General features: G+C 40.8%; 4 protein-coding genes and 1 long non-coding RNA gene across 11 annotated transcripts; 1 reads left to right on the top strand and 4 right to left on the bottom strand.

The window, feature by feature from the left end:
- Positions 1-395: 395 nt before the first annotated feature.
- On the bottom strand, positions 396-2,545 carry LOC103992500 (uncharacterized). Of its 3 annotated transcripts, none has more exons than XM_018829437.2 (2): positions 2,015-2,545; positions 396-1,854 (listed from the first exon to the last, which is right to left on the bottom strand). In XM_018829437.2, exon 2 carries the CDS (start codon positions 1,674-1,676, stop codon positions 708-710), a length of 969 nt encoding a protein of 322 aa, XP_018684982.2. In that variant the 5' UTR covers positions 1,677-1,854; positions 2,015-2,545; the 3' UTR covers positions 396-707. The 3 variants fall into 3 exon arrangements, with proteins under 3 accessions (XP_018684982.2, XP_009410495.2, XP_009410494.2); XM_009412220.3 differs by having other exon boundaries at positions 396-1,817; XM_009412219.3 differs by having other exon boundaries at positions 396-1,800.
- A 1,115-nt stretch (positions 2,546-3,660) lies between these two features.
- On the top strand, positions 3,661-5,778 carry LOC135617720 (uncharacterized). Its single transcript, XR_010488820.1, has 2 exons — positions 3,661-4,641; positions 5,455-5,778. It is a non-coding gene; the product is annotated as an uncharacterized LOC135617720 (long non-coding RNA).
- A 2,053-nt stretch (positions 5,779-7,831) lies between these two features.
- On the bottom strand, positions 7,832-9,117 carry LOC135616233 (uncharacterized). Of its 2 annotated transcripts, none has more exons than XM_065115425.1 (2): positions 8,503-9,117; positions 7,832-8,399 (listed from the first exon to the last, which is right to left on the bottom strand). In XM_065115425.1, the coding sequence occupies exons 1-2, from the start codon at positions 8,957-8,959 to the stop codon at positions 7,921-7,923; spliced, it is 936 nt and encodes a 311-aa protein (XP_064971497.1). In that variant the 5' UTR covers positions 8,960-9,117; the 3' UTR covers positions 7,832-7,920. The 2 variants fall into 2 exon arrangements, with proteins under 2 accessions (XP_064971497.1, XP_064971496.1); XM_065115424.1 differs by having other exon boundaries at positions 7,832-8,426; positions 8,503-9,116.
- Positions 9,118-14,283: 5,166 nt separating this feature from the next.
- Positions 14,284-17,203, bottom strand: LOC103992498 (uncharacterized). 2 transcript variants are annotated; one of them, XM_065118241.1, is made up of 5 exons: positions 16,939-17,203; positions 15,687-16,864; positions 15,286-15,507; positions 15,116-15,207; positions 14,284-15,032 (listed from the first exon to the last, which is right to left on the bottom strand). In XM_065118241.1, exons 2-5 carry the CDS (start codon positions 16,824-16,826, stop codon positions 14,414-14,416), a joined length of 2,073 nt encoding a protein of 690 aa, XP_064974313.1. In that variant the 5' UTR covers positions 16,827-16,864; positions 16,939-17,203; the 3' UTR covers positions 14,284-14,413. The 2 variants fall into 2 exon arrangements, with proteins under 2 accessions (XP_064974313.1, XP_009410492.2); XM_009412217.3 differs by having other exon boundaries at positions 15,687-17,203.
- Positions 17,204-17,399: 196 nt separating this feature from the next.
- On the bottom strand, positions 17,400-24,219 carry LOC103992497 (2,3-bisphosphoglycerate-independent phosphoglycerate mutase). 3 transcript variants are annotated; one of them, XM_009412214.3, is made up of 10 exons: positions 24,094-24,219; positions 23,663-23,853; positions 22,728-22,855; positions 22,362-22,512; positions 22,080-22,283; positions 21,360-21,784; positions 19,870-20,062; positions 19,706-19,801; positions 19,024-19,179; positions 17,400-17,756 (listed from the first exon to the last, which is right to left on the bottom strand). In XM_009412214.3, exons 2-10 carry the CDS (start codon positions 23,822-23,824, stop codon positions 17,592-17,594), a joined length of 1,680 nt encoding a protein of 559 aa, XP_009410489.2. In that variant the 5' UTR covers positions 23,825-23,853; positions 24,094-24,219; the 3' UTR covers positions 17,400-17,591. The 3 variants fall into 3 exon arrangements, with proteins under 3 accessions (XP_009410489.2, XP_009410490.2, XP_009410491.2); XM_009412215.3 differs by having other exon boundaries at positions 24,066-24,193; XM_009412216.3 differs by having other exon boundaries at positions 23,975-24,106.
- Between the last annotated feature and the right edge of the window lie 1,353 nt (positions 24,220-25,572).

Raw genomic sequence — 25,572 nt, 5'->3', positions numbered from 1 at the left:
AACATTGTAGGACTCCAAACTGAAAGAAAAAGCACATGAGGTAGGAATGATTCTTAGTGTTCGAGCCAGCACCGTAGAATTCTGGGAAACCTGATGTGGAATCATAATGGAAGAAGACAACATGCCAAGAAGAAAGAACCAAGGTTTTGTCTTTGTTCCATGAACCTGGTTTGTTCCTACATACTTGTCATCACTTTTGTAACGTTAATATTCTCATTCGTCCCGATGAGCAGCCAAAGCATTGATTCTCATGGCTGATGCCGGTTCCTCACATCTTAACCAGCTCTATGCTGTTGATTCTTATGTCTCCATGTAAAGAAGAATCGAGGAACTCATACAAATATGTAATATGCCTCCAGTAAAACATTTCTCAGTTTTACCAGCAAAGATCCCTCTAAAATAGTATCCAACAAATGAATTGAAATTGTTCAACATGCTCTGTGGTGCTTTTTTACATACAGTAGACATTTCAATAAAGACGATAGTAACAGCGAACAATCAGGAACTGAACAATCTGAACACAACAATGACTTCCCCAAAAGAATGCCTGATCCTGTCTCGAATCAGGAAAATTTCATTTCAACCAACACAAAGTCAAAAGAAAAATGGCAATGGCTGTATATATGCTCGTTCTATATGTATATATGCAACACTTGAATAACTGTTCCAACCTTGAAGGGGCTCCTGCACTGAAGCAACAACAGCACTTAAGCAACAAGTTCATTCTCAAGGAATGGCTGTGTCCTTGTCACTGAAGCCACAGGAACATGTGTATTTCCAACCCTTGCTGTATGTAACGAGACTCCTGCATCTGCATGCTGCTCCATCTGTGCCATCTTCTTGTAATGTTTATACTGGTGCATCCAGCAAACCAGCAGAGCCAAGAGAATTAAAGCAACAATTCCACCAACCACTCCTCCAACTATCTTCCACAACTTAGACTTGTTACTCTTAGAACCAATATGATTTGGCCCCGGCGGTGGAGCTACACCTGGTGCTGGAGGAGGAGTAATCTCACTGGAATTGACCACAATGGAGAAGTGGCCCTGTGCATATGTGGAGCAAATACTGCTCGATACGAAGTCTCTAAAATCTGGTGAGCCACCTAAACCAAACTGAACGCATCTGGCAATTGCACCGCTTGGCACAGAGATGATGTTTGTGAAATTAATGGATATGGGTGATTTCGAAGCAACATTTAATTCAGGCAAGTTGGTAGCTGACAAATTTGCTGCATCATAAGCAAGAAGACCAAGCACAGGAGACAGGTAGGTGTAACCGGGAAGAGGATAGTAGAAAGAAGACCAGTTGCCCAGATTATGGTAAACCAGAACCAGCCTTTCTACATATGGCTGCACAATAATGCCCTCTGGGATCTCGAATTCCTTATAGCTCTCAACTCCTCTCTTCCACAGGCTCCCACTTTTGAGCCTCATTGCCGCAATCTTGATGCCAGTGAGATTGGAAGGGACAGTACCATCATAGATAACTCCAGTGTGGGGGTGAACAAATGCACGGTAAGCATAGTCCTGAAGGAGAGAATCTAATGATCCTGCAGTGCTTGTAGATGTGCCCGGAGATTGGGCTTTACACCGGCACGCAAATAACACCCCGAATAGTGCAATCACTAAGTGGTGAATGAACTCCATTGGTTTTAAGAGCTTTTCAGAAAGCATCTTTCAAGGATGCCCATCAATATAGATTCATTACTAACATCCAAAATCCTCACCACCATGAGAGGGATCCAGATACAGCAACGGGTTGGAGAGGCTACACAACATAATCTTATTCCTCCTCTATCTGTATAAGAGGCCACGCTGAGGTCCAATTACGAATAAGAAACTTTAAAGAGTGCTGAGAATAAGATCAACTTGTAGTCAACAAAGGGATATAATTCCCCAGAAAGAAAGATTTCAGCTTTCAGAAATTAGGCTTCATTCTTTGCTACATTCATATGAATTCATAACAAAACAGCAAAAATCGAAGATCATAAGCTATGATTTGTCTGCAGTACCTGAAGCACGCAGAAGACCATGACTGCCTCAAACTTCAACAATGTGTCTGCTTTCTCAATCTCTCTAAATCATATACGAAAGAGAAGGCACCAAAAAGCCTCCGAATTGCCAGATAACTTCTCGAAATTCCTCTTCTCTGCAACAGTGAAGCTCAACAAAATACCAGCCAACTACCAGACAAAAAAAAACCCACACTTCCAAATGCTACCCAGTAAGAGAAGAACCAGCAAGCTTAAATCCGGCAGCAACGGCTCAGATCGAAATCTTTCTCGCTGAAGCCGGAGGAAACTTCAGCGAGAAAGGCAACACAGATCCCCCCCCGGGCAAGCGAGAGAGAGAGACAGAGAGAGAGGTCCGACCGATTTGGATGGCCTCCGAATCAAATCCCCCACCACAAGCGGACAAAATTCCAGCGATCGCGATCGAATTCCAGCGAGATTAGGACTTCGAAGAGCCCTAAAATCTGTCCAGAAATTACCGACGGAAAATAATTCCTGTTGCGGTACGGAGAGAGGCGACGGGAGAACGAATACGACTCGCGTCCCTAAACAAAACCACATGATAAAAAAGGTAAAAACCCCACCGTCATTTCTTTAATTCCCAAAAATGCCCCTCCATCACTTTTCTTTTACGTCCTCGCTGGGAATTTTCTTTTCCTATAAGCCCCTTTTTCTAACGTTCCGATTCCTTCATTTTTCACGTAATTTTACGACCGCACAGGGGGTTTTGTGAAAGAACGGCTGATGAGACGCCATCCGTCCGATGAAGATCGGGCGGCGGATGTGGAAGGACGAGATCGCCTGCGTCGGTGTTTCGGTGGGCTCCACGGATCCAGCTCGTGGTGGTACCTCGTGGGGTCCGAGTGCGAGGAGTCCAAAGTGGAAGACGCCATGTTTGCACTGCGCTCTTTAATAGTCTGTGAGAAAAAGTATTTATAATTGAAACAAAAATATAAAAAAAAAATGAGTGAGATAATATAATAAAAGAAAAATAGGCAAATTTTGCTGTGAGATGTCTCGCCACGTAGGTCGCTAATCCGAGCTGGACGGCTCTGTACCCCGTCGTGGCCCCCCGCCGGTGGCCTCCCATCGCAATTGGTCCCGATCTGCATCGGGATCGATCGATCGATCAATCCATCCGTGCCGTACGTGTCCTTCGGTTCAATGGCGGGTAGGTGGACACGGGTGAGCCTTTATCAAGGAGTCACACAATATTTGCCCCTTTTTACGGTGTGCCCACAAAGGCTGTCGCGTCATTACCAGCGGATCGAGGACGGAACGGTGGAAGACGATGGCATAGCCAGTGGGGCAGTGCTCGCTTGTCTCCACCGACACAGGCGGCAGGGATGCGTCCTCTCACGATTGTGGTGGGCCCCGACGCCTGCGCTGATGTCATGGAGCTCCTTCCTTGTGTCAACACCGACGCAAGGTCAGCTCTTCCACAAGAGAGAGAGAGAGAGAGAGAGAGAGAGATTCTCTCCTTGTGTGAGAATTCTGCACGAAAATGCGACGAAGACTTAGAGCCAGTCGAGGTATCGATTCAGGATAGATTGGGCGTTCGGGATTGGGATGATGTTGGGTCTCATAGGATGAGCATGGTGCAGGAAATCTGGCATCGTCATCATCGATGGCCGTCAGATAGGGCGACAAAAAGTACTATGCTGCGACTGTCCAGGTTCTCGGGATGACCTTTGATTGGTGATGATCCATCCATGCACGACGGCTCCTTTTCTTACACAGCCATTCAATGCCATGCTCTTCCATGGGTACAGCTGCATGCCTCAAGCGATCTCTCGAGTCCTCCGATTATGCAAGGTGGGAGGAGGGGTTTTGCAGGCTAGATTTAGCTTGGGTCTCCCTCCTGCTTCGCTACAGTGGCACGCTGCCGCATCCGGGCCCAGCCATTATGGGGAGCTCCACTATCGCTTAGTACTGTTTAACTCGCCCTATCGGGGGAGAAGAAGGCGGTCAAAGGGGCAGTACGCCACACACCGAGCTTTGGCCTGCACCTGCATCGATGTCTGCTTTTGGACCTTTGGACGCACCCCACTTGCTTGGATCTCTGCTCCAGGGGTTAGATAACTCGAAGAAGTCACTCTGATGAATCCTCTTCACATTGTGTTTGGATCACCCAACGCCTGCCTTGCGTCGCTGTCAACCAACAGTTCTCATCCTCCTCTGTGGCCTGGAACCGATCAACCTCTATATGTATCTTTCCTTCACAGGTTTCATCTTGGGCTATGCGTTTGTTTGCCTTCTCCCCTTTGTGCACACAGGCCGCTACTGCAAACTCGATGATAGGAAATCTGCTTCGCTTGCTGATATGCTGCCAACATCTGCTTTGCCTTGAGCTTTCTCCCTTTCTTGTTCGATTTGCTCGTCTCCTGATACATATACTGCTAATATGCCATGATCTCCCTCCTTTGTTTCCGGTCATGTTCTTCGGAATCGCATTTGTTTCAGAATCTTTCTCCTTTCTTTCCCTGTTGCCATCTCTGCAGCTTTGACTGGTGAGAAATAGGAATTAGGGTTCCGAAGGTGAGACAGCCCCTTGTGCAATACACGCCTTCCCAGCTCTAGGGCTTCCGGGGTCCTACTACTTCCCTTTCCTGAGAAGAACTCTAAAGGTGACACTCTCTTTCCCTCTCTCTCCCTCTCTCTCTCTCTCTAAACATATACATGGTAATCATGTAAAGGACTGTGCTTCTGGAGGAAATTGGATCTCACAGATGATCTTAATCTGTGTAAGGGTCTCACTCGATGGTTTTTCTCTTGCAGAACTTTGAACAATAAAGTTCTTCTGTTGTTACATCATGCACAATAGTTTTGTGTTTTCCCTGAGTTAATTGTTCGTCTTCCTGACAACTTCTGATGAGGTTAGAAGTTGTAGTTGGTGATTCATTCTAACCATTGGCTTCTTTGTTGGAATCATATTAAGGTTCTGACTACATCTGCCAAAACAAAATAAGAGGCTTGAGTGTGCAATTAACTATATAGCCTCATGTTTGGTTCATCTTAATCCTGAGTGTATTTACTACTATGAAAGATTTCTCTAATTTGACTGTTCTTTCCTCCCATAGACAAGTTATTCTTGCTATGTTATCATCCTTGAAATTTAGGTTTCATGGATATACATACCCCAAAAAAAAAAATGCAAATCAACATCATATTTTCATTCCACATCTTATTTTGATCACCTTGTTCTTGGCTGCTCACACGAATCTGTGCTTGATGAGGGGATTTGGTTTTCACAGTAATACCTATTTTTTCTAATGGGGTAGTATGGCTTTTTGATCAACTCCTCCCTTTTCCCAATACAAAATGAGTGGCTCCAGCTTTTTGGTTAGGAAGAAGAATGAATGAATGATAGATTGCTCCCAAATTGGTAATAAAATTTAAGCTGCTGACATCTTCTTTCGACCATTTATTTGGTAATGTAGCCATCAATCACAAAGCTACAGTGGTGGCCAGTGGCCACTTGAAGCAACTTACCATTCATTCCCTTGCATTGGATCTTTCCAGTGATGGATAGGATTCTATAGCACACAAAGAGGTGCTGTTGAGCATACTATATCATTCCCCCAAAAGAAGAAGCTTCTTGTGTGGACATCATGATTGCTATTTTACTTGTTCTTTGATTGTTTCACAAGTAAGACTTCATTGTCTGCAACTTAGATACATATAGCTTACTTGCTTCTTTAATCTTTGTAAGCAATACAAGATGTTGGTACATAATCGACTATAATTTCATGATTGAATCCAAAGTCTCAAAATGAAAATGGAACCTTTTTTTTTTTTTGTCTTTGACATTCTTGCGATCTGAGAATCCGGAGGAGCTTTAGAAATATGTGTGAGAGAGCTTCCTTCAGTCCACTCATGGGTGGTATTGGGGTTTGAATCAGCTGCCGACTCATTCATTCACACACTCAGTGGAAAGGAAGTGACAGTTCTCGCCACCGCACAGCAGCAGACAGGAGAGGTCTCGGACTTGAGCTACCTACTGTGTGAATGAGTGAATGATGCGGGAGATTATTCTCTCTCTTCCATTCCATACTTGGACTGAAGGGAGCTCCTCTTTCTCATCTTTGAAAGCTTCTTCCATCTCTTCCTTTTGCCCATTACCTATGTAGTAGTTTGCAGTGAAGCCTATCAAGAAACACCATGTCATTTGCACCCTCTTCCCTTTCTCTTACAACCTTCTTCTCTCCGGGTATCGAGCAAGGAAATTGCACTTCCACTGTGGTTGCTCGGGACTTGAGCTCATTTCCCTGTTCTTCATAGCACGTATGGGGAAACCTTCAATGCCCGCTTGGCGATGGGGTTGCTCCTCTCATCTTGGACTTTGCGTCAATGACAGAGAGAGAGAGAGAGAGAGGTGTGGTGACGGGTATCAGCCATGAAACCCTGCACTCCTACACCTTTAAAATGCCTCAGCATGAGTGTTTCTTCCACTGTAGCACAGATCTGAACAGGCTTCAGAAGCTCCTCGTGCATCAACAGTGAAAGTACACTGCCTTCAGATCTACAACTCATAAAAATATGTCTTCGGTGCCCTCTGCAAATAACTCTTTAGCATTGGACGAGTACTCCGAGACACTGTTTCCTCTCTTCTCTCTCTCCCTCTGTGTCCATTAAATATTGCTGCTCTCTTGAGACATTGCCTGGAAAGGTGTTTTCACAAGACATCTTTCTTCTGATCATGCCACTGCTCTTTGTGACTGACAATGATGAAAGTACACACCAGCTCATTTTTGTATACACTATATATATTTATAGAGGTGTATTGTGCTATATAGCTAGCACAGTCTCTGGAACGGGTTATTGAGGAAGAGAGGTGGCATGATTCATCAAGGCTTTATGGATATTGTATTGGCTTAGGGTTGCCATTGCAAACGTAGTCGCTTTTAAAGAATGGACATTACCAAACATGGAAATATAGGCGACGCAAAGTCAAAAGTTGGGTTAGGGTTTGGGGGAATGCCTCCCATTTTGGGAAAATGACTTTGCTTGGGGGAGGAGGTTGTTTCCATTAGCATGTAATGGAGCTTCACAAAGATAGAAGATCATATCTCTTAAGCAGTATGTGTAGGTGTGTAAATTTCAATTACTTGCATATTTGTTAAATCATATAATTATAAATTGATTATTAGATAATTATGTTTTATGTATTTAGGTGTTGACATTCAAAAAAGAAATTATTTTTTTATTGGAAGTGTCTCCCATTTTTAAAATTTATTAAATATTTTTTTCCTAACACTTGGATTTTTTTTTTCCTCTTTTCTTTCGATCCGAATCGGTGTAAATATAATGTTTTTATATTATGTTATAGGTTTTTCAAGAGTATCATATCAATATTATAAATTTTCTTAAAATATTATGTTTATAGTGTTTTTATATTGCATTAGAGTGTTTTTTTGGTTTGTTAAGATATAAAAAATTTTACTAGGTTAAAAAAAGGTGGTGTTAAGGAATTCTGAAAATGAGGACAGAGGGAAGTCTAAAGAGATATATTTTTTTTCAAGAATTCATCCTATTAAGTAACATGAAAAAAAAAAAAGGCTCCCTCTTTATATAATTTTACGTAATTTTTTGAGAAAAATTATATCTTTATAAGTCTAAAAAAAAGTTAATATATATTTTTACATTTTTTATGTAAAAGATATTTATAGAACAATTAAATACTATATATTTCTTTATAGACTTGATTTTTTTTCCTTAATCTTGAAGCAATTTGGTTCCTATTAAGATTCTAAAAATAATTATCAATCCTAATAAGTATAAAAAAAATTATATTCTTTTTCAATTAATTACGTAATATTATAAGAAGCTCTTAAGATCATATAGAGTAGAATCCACAAAGCCCAATGACCAGTATCGAACACGGTTCATGGTTGCATCTGGGCGACTTAGAGAAGAGGATCGGCTGACACGGTCAGGCTGCCGCCGTCGAGGCCGGCCGGGAAGCTGGAACCCGCCATGAAGTCATCACCAAATATGACGGCCCCGGCAGCCAAGGCTCCAGCTCCGAGCCCCATACCGAATCCTGGTGTGCCGCCATGTCTCGCCGGCCCCGACGACGGTGCGGGGTTCACGTAAGTCTGCGGCAGCGGGCCTGTTCCCGGGAACAGCGACGGCAGGAAGCCAGTGTTGGAAGGCGGCGGCGGTGGCGGCGGCGGCTGCGTAGGAGTTCTGTGGTATCCTGTACCTGGTTCCAATGTGTTGTGGTAGTTCGCGGAGGGGTGTGCTGGTGGTCTCGGTAGGCTGTAAGGATGGCTGTGCCTGGCGAAGTCTCCATGGACGTCGCCAAGGGATGGTGGTTGTGAACACGATGGGAAAGATATCACTGGACCGTCTTCTATGGCTAACGTGATTCCTTCCTCGTTGCCTGAGTACCTAAACCCTTCGTCGGTTGCTGCAAGTAGATGCAAGAAAGCACACGCAGCATTTCGACTCAGGAAAGGAAACTGCGGTAGGAGAGTGACGCATACCTTGGCGAGACGTGGATTGGTGGGTGTTGTCAGAGATGTGGATGGAGACGTCGATGAATCCATGAGGCTTAGTGGAATTCCGTTTGCGCAGCTGGAAGCTTCCGCTCTCCTTCATCCCACCTCTCGACGGCTCGGCAGCGTTCAGGAACTTGACCAGGAATTCCTTCAGCGGAATCACTGCAGTACCTTGAAGCTTCTCCCTCAGGAAGATGGGTTCTCTCTTGTAGACTTCCACCGTCAAGGCCAGCGCCTGCAAGCTGGAGGTCGCCTCATCGATGGTTGCAGAAAACTTGGTTTTCCAGGTGGGATTGGTGCTCCCAGAACTGTCCACTTTGGTGCAGTACTTGGAGTTGGGATCTATCCACCCGACCGCGAACCACTGGGGCTTCAGGAACGACGACGAGCGGTGGAGGCCACGAGCAGAGATCAAGCAGACTTCGACGCTGAATTTCGCCATGGTCGAGGAGCTTAATCACCGGAAACAGAAGACGGTGGGGCGAGACTTCGACTTGAACCGGCGCTGCAGGAGGCAAAGCTTTGTTTCCTTGCTTGCTGACGAGGTGATTCGATACCTACCGGATGAGCACTTAAGACGGGAGTGACTTCCTCTTGCTGCTTCATGCAGTAAGAATCATATGCTATTCTGTCGATGCTGGAAAGAGCAAATGCTCTCAGATTCCAAACATAGAAAAAGATGTCTTCGGAAAGGAGGAACGCTATGTGATGCTGCAAAGCCAACGATGCACTTGCTTCATATCTGAAACCTAAAGCTGGTAGAAAGACATGTAAATTAATGTGTAAATTGACTTATATTAGCTTAGATATAAGAATGAAAATAATTGTTTGTCGGGAGGGGAGAGTTTATTGTTGATCCAATAATATATATATATATATATATATATATATATATATATATATATATATATATATATATATATATATATATATATATATATATATATATATATATATATATATATATATATATATATATGTGTGTATGTGTATGTGTATGTGTATGTGTATGTGTATGTGTATGTGTATGTATATGTATATAAGATGATATTTATGTGGTGTCCCTGATTGCCACGTCGATGACCATGTGGCAATCGGAGGTGTATTACCAAGCTAAGGGGGTGATGTGACTCGACAACCTCATATTCGCGTTGAACGTCATCGTCCCTATGACGACATCCTCCAAGAGGCCATCTAGCCCTATCGTGATTTGGTCGACCTCCACCACTATAGGGTGTCATAGCTGTTGGGTGCCATGACGACCCCCCAACCCGAGCCCCATGATATTGGAGGTGGGCATAGTTGTTGGGGGCAAAGGGAGAAGGTTGTGTAGTTGGAGTTATAAGGATAATAAAATTAATTCAAATAATTAAGATTAAATCTAATATAAAAATAATAATTTATTCAAATAATTATTATTAATAAAATTATTTCCACATTAATACCTCAAGCGTGACACTAATCTCCACATTAATAAAATTAATAATAAAATTATTCAAATAACCATAGCCCCATGACACACACTACTACCTCAAGCGTGACACTAATCTCCACATTAATAAAATTAATTCAAATAATTAAGATTAAATCTAATATAAAAATAATAATTTAGATTAAAATTATAAGGATAAGAAGATTTATTGAGCTATGGTTATTTATTTTATTCTTTAAAAAATTATATTTTATTTTTTTAAAATATAAAATATGCTCTTATTACTTTTTTTTTATCTTTAAGTTCTATAGGAAGTCAATAAATGTGTTATCATAGCCCTGAATATAATTTAAAACACAAGAGTTCTAAATCTCATAAAATTAGTGCATAAGTGATATTCACTCAATTCTAAATCTCATATAATTTTAAGGCCACCATGTAAAATATATCAAAAGATATAGTTTAATCATATCCCTGAGGGGTCAATTCAGTTTAAATAGAATCCATTTCTTGAATGAGAGATTTTAAATACCTTAAATTAGAATAATCATAACTGTTTGCACTGATCTCATAATATCAGATATGTTAAAATTGTAATAGATGATACAAAATTCAAAGTTTAAGTTACTTAAAAGTAGCTGAAAAAACTAGTGCATACTAATTGTAATTCAATGTGTGTGACACTTAGGCAGTACAATCCTCTCCTCATAATATAAAATTTATCATCAAAATTTCTTATTTGAATAGCTCCAGATATTACTCTTATATCTCTTCTTTTTTTATCCCAAGTTACTTCCTTCGTTAGATCATTCTTTCGTAACACTTTAATTAAAATAATCTTTTTAATACAAATTTCTTTCTCTTTTCTATCAAAAATCTATATAGCTTATTCCTCGTAAATCAAATTTTCATCCAATTCTATTGATTGTTCTTTCACGAGAATGATCTGAAATATACTTTCTCAACATTGATATGTGAAATACATTATGCACCTTAGCTAATGCAAGAGATAAGGTTAGTATGTAGGCTACATCACCAATTTTATCAAAAAAAATTATATAGTCCTATATGTCTAGAATTTAGTTTTTCTTTCTACTCAAACATCATAACCTTTTTTATTCGTGTCATCCTTAAAAATATTTTATTGGCTACTTTGTGTTACCTTGACAAATCTTTTCTACTACTATTGATATTTCTCTCACCAAATCTAGCTCTAAATATTTTTTTTATCCATCTTTCTTACTCTAATGAATAAGTGATCTATATTTTTTATCATATAGTGCTTTAAATGGTGTCATCATAATGATTGTCTAGTAATAGGCAAACTCTATCCAAAGTAAACATTAGCTCTTGGCATATTTTCTAATATCTAAATGATTCTTCTCGCTTGATCATCTAATATGAATATGAAATCTCTATTTGACATAATGAATACCAACATGAGTCTAATTATCTCTTAGGTATATAATTGAGCATAATGATCCATGAAATAGTTAAGTAGCAAGTGGGTTGTCTTGGTCAACCTATCCACAATGATCCAAATTTCATCATGCCTCTTGCTAGACTAGGCAAACATATGACAAAATACTAACCTCTTTCTATTTCTATTGGAGTATTTGCAAAATCTATACTAACCTCTTTCTATTTCTATTGGAGTATTTGCGTTATTCTTTAGTGTTCTATTTTGATTTGTTGACGTACGAGATACTTTTCAATAAATTGAATCATATCTCTCTTCATTCTGGCCACTAGTGCTTTTTCATATCTTTGTACATCTTTGTTGTTCCAAGATGCATTGAGTATAATTTTAATTGTGTCTATGTTAAAATTTCTTATTTTATGTCATATTCCTTTAATACACACATTCTATCTAGAAATTTGATTACCCATTCATTAATGTAAAACTCATTTCTTTTCTCTTCCTTAATCTTAGACTATAATCGGTTTAAATAAAGATCTTTCATCTATAATTTTTTCTCAAAGGGGTTGGCTAGTGTTGTCAATCTCTCAATTAACCTTTAAGAATTATCTCATATTCAATTTTTTATATTTCTATATAGAGAGGTTTGTGAACGATTGATAAAACAACTAAATTAACTAACTTTCTACCTAATATATCAACAACTATATTCACTTTTTCAAGATAATAATTGATCACACAATCATAATCTCTTGCTAACTCTAGTCATCTCCTCTGTCTCATATTCAGTTCTTTTTTAGTAAAGAAATATTTTGAACTCTTGTGATCAGTGTATATTTCATATTTCTCCTCATAAAAATAATATCACCAAATTTTTAGGGCAAACATCATCATTATTAAATTTAAATTATGGGTTAGATCATTTTTCTCATAATATTTTAATTATTTTAAGGCATAAGATATAATTCTATCATTCTGTATTAAAACATATTCTAAACCATTTTTTGATATATCACTAAAGAAAGAATTAGAGTTAAAACTAATCTCCTTTTTAGTTCTTGGAAACTAATTTCACAAGCATCAGTCCATTCAAATTTAATATTCTTTCTTATTAACTAGGTGAGAGGTGATGCTATCTTAGATAATCCTTTCACAAAATATTTGTAATAAATTATCATACAAAAAAACCCATTTCTTTCATTATAGTAGTCAGCCTATGTCAATTACTAACTATTTCTACTATAGTTAGATCTATTAAGATATCTTCTTTAGATATATTATGCTTAAGAAATGTTATCTTCTCTAGTCATAATTCATAATTCTTATACTTTGCATAAAATTAATTTTCCTTCAAGGTACTCAGGTTGTTTTTATTTATTCTACATGTTCCTCTTTAGAGTATGAGTATATCAAAATGACATCAATAAAAACTATCACATTTGTCAATATCATATGCATCCATCATTTAAGAATATATTTTCTTTTATTATTAAAATAAAAAAGATTGATATCTTTTCTTTAGAACCAACAAATATAAATATTGTTAACGCTAGAGGTTGAAATACTACCCTCTTCTTATAGTAGTCAATGAAAAGATAAAGTTTAGACAACCAATCTATGCCTAACATAATATTAAAATATTATACATTCAATATTATTAGATTCGTAATTAATTCATTATCGACGATCTTAATTGGACAAAATCTTAATCCCCAATCTAAATATATTATATCTTTTGATAGAACAACTACATAATACATTATATCTCATATTTTAGATGATTTGTCCAGTTTTTCCACATAAGTTAGCCATGCAAACGTATCAAAATCAATTAATCCATGTAAGAAAATATCATAAATAAATATCTCACTTGAGATTACTGATAGGCTACCCTCTACTTCTTGGTCATCACAAGGATTTTGTCTGATGCTTTTTTCTATTCTGATGAGATTGTTATGTAATTACTTGCTAAATAACCTAACTTTTCATACCAAAAATATCATTTACCTTTAAGTCATTTTCCTCATATAATGCTTTTCATATTCATTACAAGTGGATCTTTCTACTTTTCTTTGTATATGACGTTTGTGTTGTCCACATTATTGTCCATTACTTTGGTGTCATTTTCTTTTGCTTTCCATAATCTATTGTAGGAGCTTGGTGTCAAAAATTTTCTTAATATATTATCGACCTTCTGGCCTTTTTCACAACTAGAGAATAGGCAATATCTAGGGCACTTATTGTTATCTTCGTATCCAAATAAACTTTTGCTCTAATTCCATATAGATTTTGATCCGCTCTCAAGGCATTAACTAACAATATAAGGTGTGAATCAGGATAACTATTTAAACTTTTTAGTGTAATTTATCACTGATTAGTCTTCTTATTTGAGGTTAAAAATTTTATCATTTTGACTAATTGGTATACTACACTTAAATACTTTTAGTAAAAGATTTCCTTAAATCTTTCATAAGTCACCCTTGTTGCATCTTACCAATGACAAGTATTTTTATGCAACATATAAGTTGCATAAATAAATTTATCTTCATATAGAATCCTTACATACTTAAATTTCTTATCTACTAATCAAGCTATTAGTAGATCATTCTTATCCTTACACAAAAGAGCATGCAGTGACAAACAAAGGTATAATAACGACGACAACCGACGAAATAAAAGCTATAAATAATCTTATTTTTCAAAAAAAAAATTATGCAGGAATAAATTAAAAAAATAAAGAATGCTATGTGAGGAAAATAAAAAAAATAAAAACTTACTATTTTTTTAGAAATTTATCTCTCTCTCTCTCTCTTTTTCATTTACAAGTTTGACGTTAATCAAGTTTCTATCATTAACAAGTTTCTGTCAGTTCCGAAATTTTCTTCATTTCTTCCAAACAAATTCATGCAAAAAAGAAAAAACTTTTTGATTTTATTCCAAAAGCTAACAAGAATACATTAGCAAGCATCCAAGACGAGCACTCATCAATGGGATTCAAAGGCTGTACATCATAATCTTAGCTACAAAAGCAATGTGGCTTTTGCTTAAGCCGTTGCAAATGAAAGTGAAGCATCAAACGCAGATCCCACATGAGTGATGACAAACCCATATATCTTGCGCTTCAGCCGCTCGATCTTCTCCTTCAGTGCCTCCTCCGCCTCCGCCGTCCTCCCCATCACCCCATCCAACCAGTCGTTGATCCGCTTCAGCTGTGACAGAACTGCTGCAACCTTGTTGTTGTCTGCGTTCTCGCCAAGTAAACGGAAACCCACATCCATTGCTTCCTCCACAAACTTCATGAACCAAATCTGCATTTCGCGTCTAAGAGCTTTAGCCAGATCCACTGTTTCACTCACTCCGCGGCCTCTCGTCCAGGTGTTTGCTGGGCTTTCTTCTCTTGGAAGATGATCCACTTGGGGAAATGGCGGTTTTGGTAGGCACTCCTCTGTCTCCTTGCTTATTAGATGAAGAACTTCAAGGTCGGTGGCCAATGCCGCCTCAACCCATAGCATCGCATCCTTCGGCCCATCTGCTTTGCGGCCAGCAGACGGAGACTCGGCAGTACCACACCACCTTAAGACATAGCCGTAGACCGATAGGAATCGATCGATTGTTGGCACGGGGTTGCCGGGCTTGGATGCCGAACAGAGATCAGAAAACATGCTGCGGGAGAAAAGATCATGAAACAACATGAGATGGAATAGCTTTTGTTAGCTAAGAACTGGAGAAAAGGTCAGGTCACCCACCTTAGACTCCTGACAACAGATTCAGTGACCAGGGCTACTTCCAGAGCCTCAGCTGCAGCTGTGGAGGCGCTGTTTCTTCTGTGAAGTGCCTCCTGTGGTGCCAGGAAGACGATGAGATATAGACCTTTTAATTGCAAGAACTATGAATGTGTTGAGCGACAGCTATATACCTTCCCCAGCCTCGCAAGGTTATTAGAGACAGAGTCGAACGGGACGCTGCCATCAGTCCACTTCCTGGCATGAACAGTAACTCTCGGGGACATGCTGTTTGGTTTCTCTGACTCGGAGAAGGATTCCATCTTTCTACTCGTTCTTGGCATATCATTGGAAGCTGCCTCCTCATTACTGTTTGGTAGTCCTCCAGCGTCGCTCAATCGCCTTGATATAGCAACCTAAGATCAATTTTGAAGGAGGTGCATCCCATTTAACACAAGAACACATCCCTTCAATACTCCTAATGATCCAATGAGATCCTAATGCAAGATCATAAGATCTTGACAAGATGAACATGTTCGATGCATCCTATCATGGCAAATGTAGAAGAGGACAGAGGAAATATAGTGTTCGTCACCTGAGTTCTCAAGATAGACTCTTTATCCACCTTGCTCTTCGATCCTCCCTTCTCTTTGGACTCAGAACCAACCGCGCTTGCCGATGGATCGTCCCAGCTCTTCCTGATTGACTTCACGGAACTCACGAGCGCGTCGGACGCCCTCGAGATCCCTGCAACCACCAGTCCTACCTTCTTCTTCCCACCACCCTCCCCAGCCGCTGGTGAGGATACCTTCAACCCACCAGACGGCCGTCGCGCCGGGGACATGGAGCCCCTCCTCCCCATCGGTGATGCTGCCGCCTTCCGCACTGGGGAGGGCTGCCGGTATCTTGATGGAACGATGATCGCAGGCTCTCTTGCCACTCTCCGGTTCTCCTCCTTTGCCGCCACCAGGCTTGGCACCTCGCACTTGGACGGGATGGGTGACGACGCCCTCGAGGCCGCCCTCCCCATCGATGCAGGAGATGAAGGCCGCGAGCTCATCTTCAGGACCGGAGAGGGATCACGCGGCTGCTCCCCTGTACCGTTACCGCTACCGGGGCCACTCTTCCTGGCGGCCAGCTTCGCTGCAGCGGGAGATGGGAACCGCCGCGGCTTTTGGGCAGCATCTCCGTGGTTCTTGCCGGAGCTGACCACGTTCTCCTTAGCGGCAAAGACGGTTCTTCTCTCTTCCTCCAGGCGGGAGGGATTGGATCCGAGGGACGAAGAGAAGTGGAAGGGATGGCCGGCATCGTTGGGGGAGGCGGGTTGGATGACAAAGCCGCGGTGGTCGGGGGAAGAGCGGGCTACGAGGGGGTCGGGAGATCCGAGGAAGGGGTATGGTCGGGAGCCGGGAACGGCCCGGAGCCCGATGGCGCGGGGTACGGGATAGGCGAACTGGAGGCGGTCGACGTGGACGAGCTGGCCGAGCTGGGGGCGGCTGGAGAGGACGACATCGGCATCAGCGTCGGAGAGGGCGACGTAGGTGGAGTTGGCGGAGTCAGAGAGCTGGAGGTAGAAGCCATGGGAGGGCCAGAGATCCTCTTCGGCGGAGGCGGAGGTGGCAGGGACGATGCCGGTAACCTGAAGCACGGAGGAGCGATGCTCGCCGGCGACCCGGGCGTCGCTGTTCATCGATTGGAGAAGCTTGAGGAGGACGCCCGGCGTGAGCGACGCCATCGGCAGCGAATACGAAGAAGACTCCAATGAAATGCTTCCTGGATACAATGTGGAACAGATGATAAGAGAGAGTTAAGAGGCGAGTAGCCGTTAAGTGAACGTTGGAACGGACGCCGTAGTTTTAAAATTTGAAATGCGCGCCTTCCACGTGGGAGTCATAAATACACGGGTCAAACGGTTGATAAGTTTCAGCTGCGGCAGATGTTGAGAGGATAAAGGTTGAGACGGGATTCACGAACCGGGCTATTCGTGCGGCCTCGCTAGAGTAAGCTGGAGATCTGGCAGTGATAGAGATTGAAATTAATGGCCAATAGATGCAGTGATAAAGAGTTTGGAAACACCTTTGGAGCAGTATAATCGAAAATTTGCAAGAAAATAGGTCAAAATAAGTCCAGCAAAGTAACTATGAACCACAATTTGCCGTCCGAATAACGCTACTTTCATAATAGAAGTGTAGTTTATTCGAAGTCCAGAATCAAAAAGACGAGCAGAGCAATAGGCATGTCACATGTCGTTAAAGAACTGTGATCATTTTTGGTTTACTCAGCCAAAATGCGAGTTGTCTCCATAAGGTAACAAAAATAACAAAGATACATAGCATTAAGGAAATTATTTTTCCACGATCATCACGGATAACGATAAATGATTGAAACAAAATTGTCATGTTGCTCATGAGGACGAGCAACTTGAAGTATCCGAAAGAAGATTATTTGATCAACCCTTTTATGCCTATTCAGCCTAGAAAAGAAGAGCAGCAATTATTAATTAGTTGTCAACAACTTCAACGAGGGTCGGTTCGTAGTCTGTCGGCGCCTCGAACCCATGAAGATTCATGACGGTGGCAGCGACGTTGGCCAGGCCACCATCAGGCACATCCTTGCGGAATCTGACACCAGATGCAAGCCCAGGGCCTCCTATGGCAATGGGAACCTGCAATTGTTTTATAAGATCAATAGCAAAGAATCCATAACCAAAACAGAAGCATAAATCCATTTTTATGGATTCACCTCAGTTTTTCATTAACCAAAATAAGTTCAATCAAATGTCGAGGAAAGCTGTATAAATTTTGATAAAGAGAACCACTTCGATCTAAGACTTTAGGTAGCACATGCAGATGTTTTGAAGTTTCTTGAAGTGGACCCTATATATGTCATCCCACTCGATAAGACCTGATCTTCCATTCAAAATCCCAATTTTTCCCATCCATCTTCTATACCAAGCTAGACTGCTGTCTGTATGAAAAGGTGTTCAGCACTGCTAATGCCATATGAAAGTCAACAAATCTAGTCAGATTCAAGTCCTCCAAATCGGTTTAAACTTTAAAAGAGACCCCATTAAGATATCCCTTTCGACCATAACTTTGTGCACTCAAAAATTATCAAAACCACCATCAACCAGAATCAAGATCAAATTCTGCACTTGTAAATGACCAAAATTTATCAGCAGAAATGAAAAAGACTGTTCATGTCTGAAATATCTTCAATATTCCACATTGAGTTTCTAGAGTGCACAATGAAGAAAAGAAATAGTATATAGAACATCACATCTACACTTTGTAGACAATGTATGCAGCCAGCTTAATAGAGCTTATCCAAGAATCTCATCAACTGGATGGTTCCAATAAAGAAAACCGAAAAATTATGTTTGTCATAACAAGAATTGATTCTGAATAAGATTATGCAGAATGTCTCTCAACGTCAGCAACATGCTCACATACTTGTTATCAGCCAACTAGATTATGGTCAACTTGTCAACCTGAGATCTAACTATCTCCTACAAATAGGATCTGACTAACAATAGCCTAGCGCACCCTCATTCGTATTATTGGCTTATGAAATTTAGGTGGAAGCATATGCAAACATTATGCTCAGATGGTAGATAGGGAAGGAACCTGCAGACCCCTCTGTCTTAATAACATGGAACAATAAATGAAACACCAAAGTGTAAGATTTATTTGTCAGTGAAGGCAAGTGGTGAGAAAATGATGTGTTAGCATACACGTCTGACCAGAACAGCATTCTTAAATGACTTATCATCCACGGAAAAACCTATTACTTTTTCAGATTAATTTAACAACAATATGAGGCTACGCTGAAATGTCATTAAAAGGAGGCAAGGAAAAAAACACTAACATTAAACTATAAAATTTTAAAATTAAGCTCTGATAGACATTTAGAGTTAACTTCAGTATACTTACAGGCTGAAGAGTATGAGAAGTGAGAATCTGAATCTTCCCAGCTTTGTCGAGCTGTGGCTGGCCGGTTTTGTTTCTCTTTACCATGTCTTCAGCATTTCCATGGTCTGCGGTGACAACATAAATGCCACCAACTTGCTCTATGGCATCCAAAATGATCTGCAAAGAGAGGCATCAAGTCCTTCAAAATTCAGTATCATTGTTTCGATCACAAAGAAAGTACCTGACAACGAATTAACATATGATATTTTATTTACTAATTTGAAACTACTGTCAGTTGTCTCAGAAATAATTTTGATTTAAAGAAGGAGATTCAAATTGTTCAATGGGGGCTATGGTGTCATAAAGGAAATAAATCAACAAAGAGAAAAGCTAATATATAAGTGGGCATTGGACTAACTAACAACTAAAACAAAGAGAAAAGTCAGCCGCAATATAAAGGACATTATCATGCAACAAAAACATTTCTTACACAATATAATCACAAAATACCAAATGAAGAGTTAAAGTAAGAAGTGTGTTTCTTAGTAAAAGGTAATGTTTAATTAAAAAACTTCTCTGCCTTCTAACAGTTCAAACAGGGAAGACAGGGGCAGGCACTTTAAATGAAAATAATCTCAGGATATCCTTAATGCAACCACAGCAAATATGCATGGCAAAAGCCATTACAACCATCAATTATTACCTTAACAGCTTCATCAGCAGCCTTGCAACCCACAACAGTAGCCTCTATATCGCCTGTATGTCCTACCATGTCTCCATTAGGTAGGTTCACACGAACCTGTAAGAACTTAATGAGTTACCATACTAAACAGATAAGCACTTGTTCCTAAAAATATATTTATTTACCTGGTCAAACTTGCGACTGAGAATAGCATCCCTAACCTTCTCAGCAATTTCCAGAGCCTTCATCTTGGGTTGAACATTAAATGTAATTCCTGAGTCACTAGGAATTTCAACATATTCTTCCATGGATGGGTTAAAATATCCGGATCGATTTCCATTCCAGAAGAAGGTGACATGACCAAATTTGACAGTCTCACTGTCGGACAAACATAAAGAGGTTCCATGAGTACAAGAAAAAAATTAGCTATAACATATAAGATTTGCAGATTTTGTACAAAACATGCCTTCGTGAGCCCCAAAAGCATGTTCCTAAGAATGATGGTCTGATCACATTATCACAATCAGGATTGTCAATAAGGCACTTTATTACTCTGAATCTGCCAACTCTAGTTCTAGGAATTTTGGGAACAACGCAATTCCAGTGATTTAAAAAGCGCTAGGCGCCAAGGTCCAAAAACGCCCGAGGCGCTAGGCGCTTGCCCGAGCTAAGCGAGACACTAAAATATAAAAATATATAATATAATTAATAAATATAATTATTTAAAATTTTAAATAAAAATATACTATTAAATTAAGAAAATCTAAGATATAAAATTAACAGTATTAAGAAACCTAGCAATAATTTCAAATAAATAAAAATTAACAGTATTAAAATCAAAATAATATATTATTAATCTATTAACAGTATTAAAAATTAATTATTTTAAATAAACTTAATAATATTAACAGTATACAGTATACGTATACTGTTAAAAGGAAGTATAAAGGGGTGAGCCTGCTGATTGAGAAAAGAGGAAGCGGTAGTGGTGAGCGACGATAGCGGCAGTGGCGAGCGGCGACAGCGGGAGCGGGAGCGGCGAGCAGTGGGAAGCGCGAGCGGTGACAGCGACAGCGGCGAGCAGCGAGCAGCGGGAGGCGTGAGCGGCGACAGCGGCAGCGTTTGTGAGCAACGACAACGGCGAGCGACGACAGCGGCAGAGTTTGCGAGCAGCGACAGCGGCGAGCAGCGAGATCGGGAGCAACAGCAGCGAGGGTTAGGGTTGGGTTGTTACTTATATCGGTTTTAGTTGGTTCGATTGAACCAACTAACCATCGGAGACCGAACCAGACCTAAAATCCTGGTTCGGTCGCCTTGGTTAATCCAAGCGCTTGCCCGAAGCGCCCAGCGCCTGGGCTCGGGCGAGCGCCCAGGCAGTGCTTGTTCGAAGCGCGTCGCCTGGGAGATTAGCGAGGCGCTCGGGCCTTGCCTCGCCTCGCCCGAGCGCCTTTTTAAATCGCTGCGCAATTCAGTTATTAGCAGGTGAAATCAATTGATTGTGGTTGATGCCCACCAATTCCTGGGCAATTCTGCTGATACCAAGTTTAAAACCAGGTTGGATCATTACAAAAGTAGGACTAAGATGAGAGTAGAAGAGAGAGAGAGAGAGAGAGAGAGAGGAGAGAGGTGATAGCTAAAGAATGTGCAGATATATGACATTGCTATAGAACTATACCTGCATGCAAAAGTACGGATACCATTGTGCACCAAATATTCGCCTGATGTTCTGTCTATCTCAGGAGGAGAAACAAGGTAGCGGCTAGGGAGCTTCAGTTCACCATCATACTGAAGCATTCCAGCATATCGAATCTTTGGGAAGCGAACACGATCAAATTTGTCAAAGTCTGCATATTCTAGTGCTTTAGCAATCATAACCATACGATCTGCTCGGAAGTTGATGGTTACAACAGCATCGCCATCCACTATTGGACCAACCGCCTTGCCACTCTCATCAACTATAACAAATGGAGGCAAGTACTGATCATTGGCCTTGGGAGCCTCCCTCAGTTTTTTCACAGCTTCGACAGCACTTCGAAACTTGTGTGGTGCTTCACCAAGAACTTGTGCATCCCACCCACGTTTAACGACGCCCCAGTCATTCTACAAAATGCACAAATAAATTGTGGTCAACAGCTAAAAATCTTGATATGAGAACCGTGGGAAGATGTGCCAAAAACAGTTAAAGGAACTATCACAACAATCTGAAAAAGGTAGATCTCTGTTATTCACTCAAAATCAGCATAAAGACCAGAAATATAGTACATCTAATCCTACAAGGCATGCATGGCCACAAATTTGATAAAGGCAATGGCACCACTAACAAACACTCTCTCAAAGTTCCAGATAGACAAAACAAAAAAAAAGAAGGTAGAAAATAACATAATTTAAGACATACCTCATAGCGGTCCATGGTAACATACATTCGACCACCACCAGATGCAATTTGTGCATCAATGCCTTTCTCTCGTAGCTTAGCAAGATCATTCTCAAGTGTTTCCACAAATCCAACACTTGAGCCATCTAAAACATCACGGCCATCAGTGAGGATATGAACACGAATTCTTTTGGCACCATTCTCGCTACACCCTTTCAGAAGCAACTGCAAGGAACAACACACTCAGATAACTTGACCATGTACAGAGGCAACCAAACAGGAAACAGAATGGGCTTTACACACCTGCAACTGATCAAGCCGAGAGTGTACACCTCCATCACTTAAAAGCCCAATGAGATGTAAGGTACCTTTATCAAAGCATTCTTTAATATACTTAAATCCTTCTCCTTCGAATATTTTTCCAGATGCAAGTGCAAGGTCCACCAGCTTAGCACTAGAATCACAAGACATGACTCAGATCATAGAAGCGTAAATCTATGAATATATACTTTGCAGTATCTGGGCAGCCTGTTAACACAAAGGATGGACCGATACCAAGACCTAAGCAGAGGTTTCAATTGAACAGCACACCAATCTAACCTCTGGAGAAAGATCATATAGAGTACCAAAAGGTTTCAAAAATATGAGGTCTGGTCTTAGGTACATTACCCTTGAGCAAAAATCCTTCCTGCTCCAAGTGCGTTGTGACCTACTTCACTATTGCCCATGTCATCCTCAGTAGGAAGGCCCACAGCTGTTCCGTGAGCCCTAACAAGTCGCCACCTCTCTGGGGCACCCTTTACAAGACAAGAGTGTTAAGAATTACGTTTGCAGTTATGTATGACATTAATCAGCTACAATCTCAAATGAAAACTAAAACAATGACTGTTTATCCATATTAAATTTGCATTAGGCAGGCTAAAAATTACTACAGCTGGAATGTAGTGCATTCAGATGTGTACCTACATATTAAAACTCGTTCTAATACTCAACACATGAAACAATTTGACTGCATGGAACAATCACCAAGTTAGCATCATTTAAGTTTCCGAACATTTGTCGATACAATGAACCCCAAAAGCAGTCATGCTAAGCAACCAGATCGGATTATATTAAGTCTCTTAGACATGATAGCAGAACCGAGCATGTTATACACATATACCCAGTCTATCTAATTAATCAACATACAAAATAACCTACAATTACAAGATAAGAGTGTTAAGAATTACATTTGCAGTGACAAATGACATCGAATCAGCTACAATCTCAAATGAAAACTAAAACGATGACTGTTCACCCATATCAAAATTGCAATATGGCAGGCCAAAAATTACTATAGTTGGAATGTAGTGCATTCAGATATATACACAAATTAAAACTCGTTCTAATATTCAACACATGAAACAATTTGACCGCATGGAACAATCACTAAGTTATCATCATTTGAGTTTCCAAACATTTGCTGATACAATGAACCCCGATTGCAGTCATGCTAAGCAACCAGATCGTATATCCTAAGTCTCTTAAGACATGATACCAGAACTGAGCCTGCTATAGCAGCAAAATAACCTATAATTTACAGAAAGATAGAGAAAATGTCATACCTTCTTAAGCGAATCCATGGTGGGAGTCTGGGCAACATGAATGCAGTTATACTGGTCAGGGTCCGCCTCACCCCATCCATCCAAAACCACAACGGCCACCGTCTTCCCTTTGGGAAGCTTTGGGTGATCCGCCAATTTCCACGAGAAATCCGAGCTACCCATGTCGCCAAGCGCTTCGATTTCGCAAATCCCTACAACACAAAAAGAACAATTAAAACACTACAAAAAGGATCATCTCAACACATCAAGGAAAACCGATCAAGCTAGTGCAGAAACGAATCGATCAGATCTAAAGGAAGATCCAATAGCCACCGTCAAATCAAAGAATCCGCGGCGAGAAAGGAGATCGTTAGAGAACGAATCAGACACAGATCGTTCAAGAGAAGAGGAGGCACCAACGGACCTCCACCAAGAAAGGAAAGGAGAAGCACCGGTGTAAGATCCGTGAAGGAAAGGGTCTTTTCCGCACGGGAAGAGAAGCTCGCTCTGCCCTATATTTATAGAACAAGTGGCGAACCCTTCGGTTGCTCTATCCGCACCCCCATTTCTTTGTAATATTCTCCAGCATATTCCACCATCGCTCGTAGATTTTGGGAAAGTGGAGCTTCACCGGGTGTACGGGTGAAAATAGTTGGGGTAGGAATAGCGCACACTCACGTCGTTGTTATGCTGTTCGTTCGTTTTCAATTTAACTAAACTGTTTCGAATCAGTACGTCCGTTGATTTCTTGATCTGCGTCGTGGCCGACGAAACTGACCGCCGGTACTGGACGCGCCCCGCGGGCGGACGATACCTGATGCGCCCGCAGGAAGTTTCTACGGTCAAAGAAGCGGGTCGCGTGATACGATAGAGACCGCGGGACCCACATTGAACTGCCAATCGATCACCTTCATCATCCTTCCCATAAGCCATCAATGCTTCGAATGCCCAATGACGATGATGATTCTTTGGAGGTCCTCTTGGGCTAAGAGTGTGTCCATGGACTCGCAACCTTGGCATCAATGGTGTCTGTGAAGCCCATGAGTCGAGCTTTGTGCTTGTAGCCCATATGAGGATAATACAAGAACAAACATTAGTGAGATTGTATGGAATGAAAGATCATTCATTGACTACTTCCCTCTGTAGGTGTTGTTTTAGGTTGGAAACAACAACACATCCCTCTCTGCTCCAAAACCTCACGGTGATGCATCAAAGGAATGCTCATCCAAATTGACTTCACAGATCTATTCGGCAGTGGAATGAGAAGATGCATGCAGTTTGTGTGTCTTCCTTCAGATGATATATCCCTCCACATCCTTTACATAGAACACAAAGAGTTTGTGTACAAAAGAGAAAGCGATTCCTGGTTGCTGAAAGAGATGCAGCGATTGGACTGAGGATATTTTGATGCAGATAAACGCAGCTGAGCTTCTTCTTTCTTCTCCTGTCACTCTGGTCATGAATCAAAGCAAGACTTTGATCAGGGAATCAGAGGAGGGCTTCATGCAGGAAATCCAATCTTTCCCTACTGACCAAAGTCATCCAAATGTGTTGTAAGCCACACTTGGGAGTTTGCTCCTTTGGTGGATGCTTGCACAAGCCAATGAAGATCTCCAAGCACTTCCTTTCTGGGGTTAGATGGAGCTGATGCAGTGTCTCATACAAGGAAACATAGTTAGGCCAACCAAAGTGGGAGTTGCTTCTCACTCCAAGTTCAACCTTGCACACCAAAATAATGAACTCATGGGAATTAAGATATATTTTTTTTTGTTTTTTCTCTCCCTCAAGAATTTCCCATCTAATGTAAATTCTATAAGCTCTCAAGCTCTTATCAATTTTTTTTTTATATAAAAGATAAAAGATAAAACTGAAATTCAATCTCGAGGCCTTACGATAAACTATCACAAGTTTTCGACAAAGGATAAGTAGTG

This window comes from Musa acuminata, chromosome BXJ2-7 (genome assembly GCF_036884655.1).
Source record: "Musa acuminata AAA Group cultivar baxijiao chromosome BXJ2-7, Cavendish_Baxijiao_AAA, whole genome shotgun sequence".
Taxonomy (NCBI): domain Eukaryota; kingdom Viridiplantae; phylum Streptophyta; class Magnoliopsida; order Zingiberales; family Musaceae; genus Musa; species Musa acuminata.
Note: the sequence above shows the minus strand (reverse complement) of the source record. Positions and strands in the feature narration are given on the sequence as shown.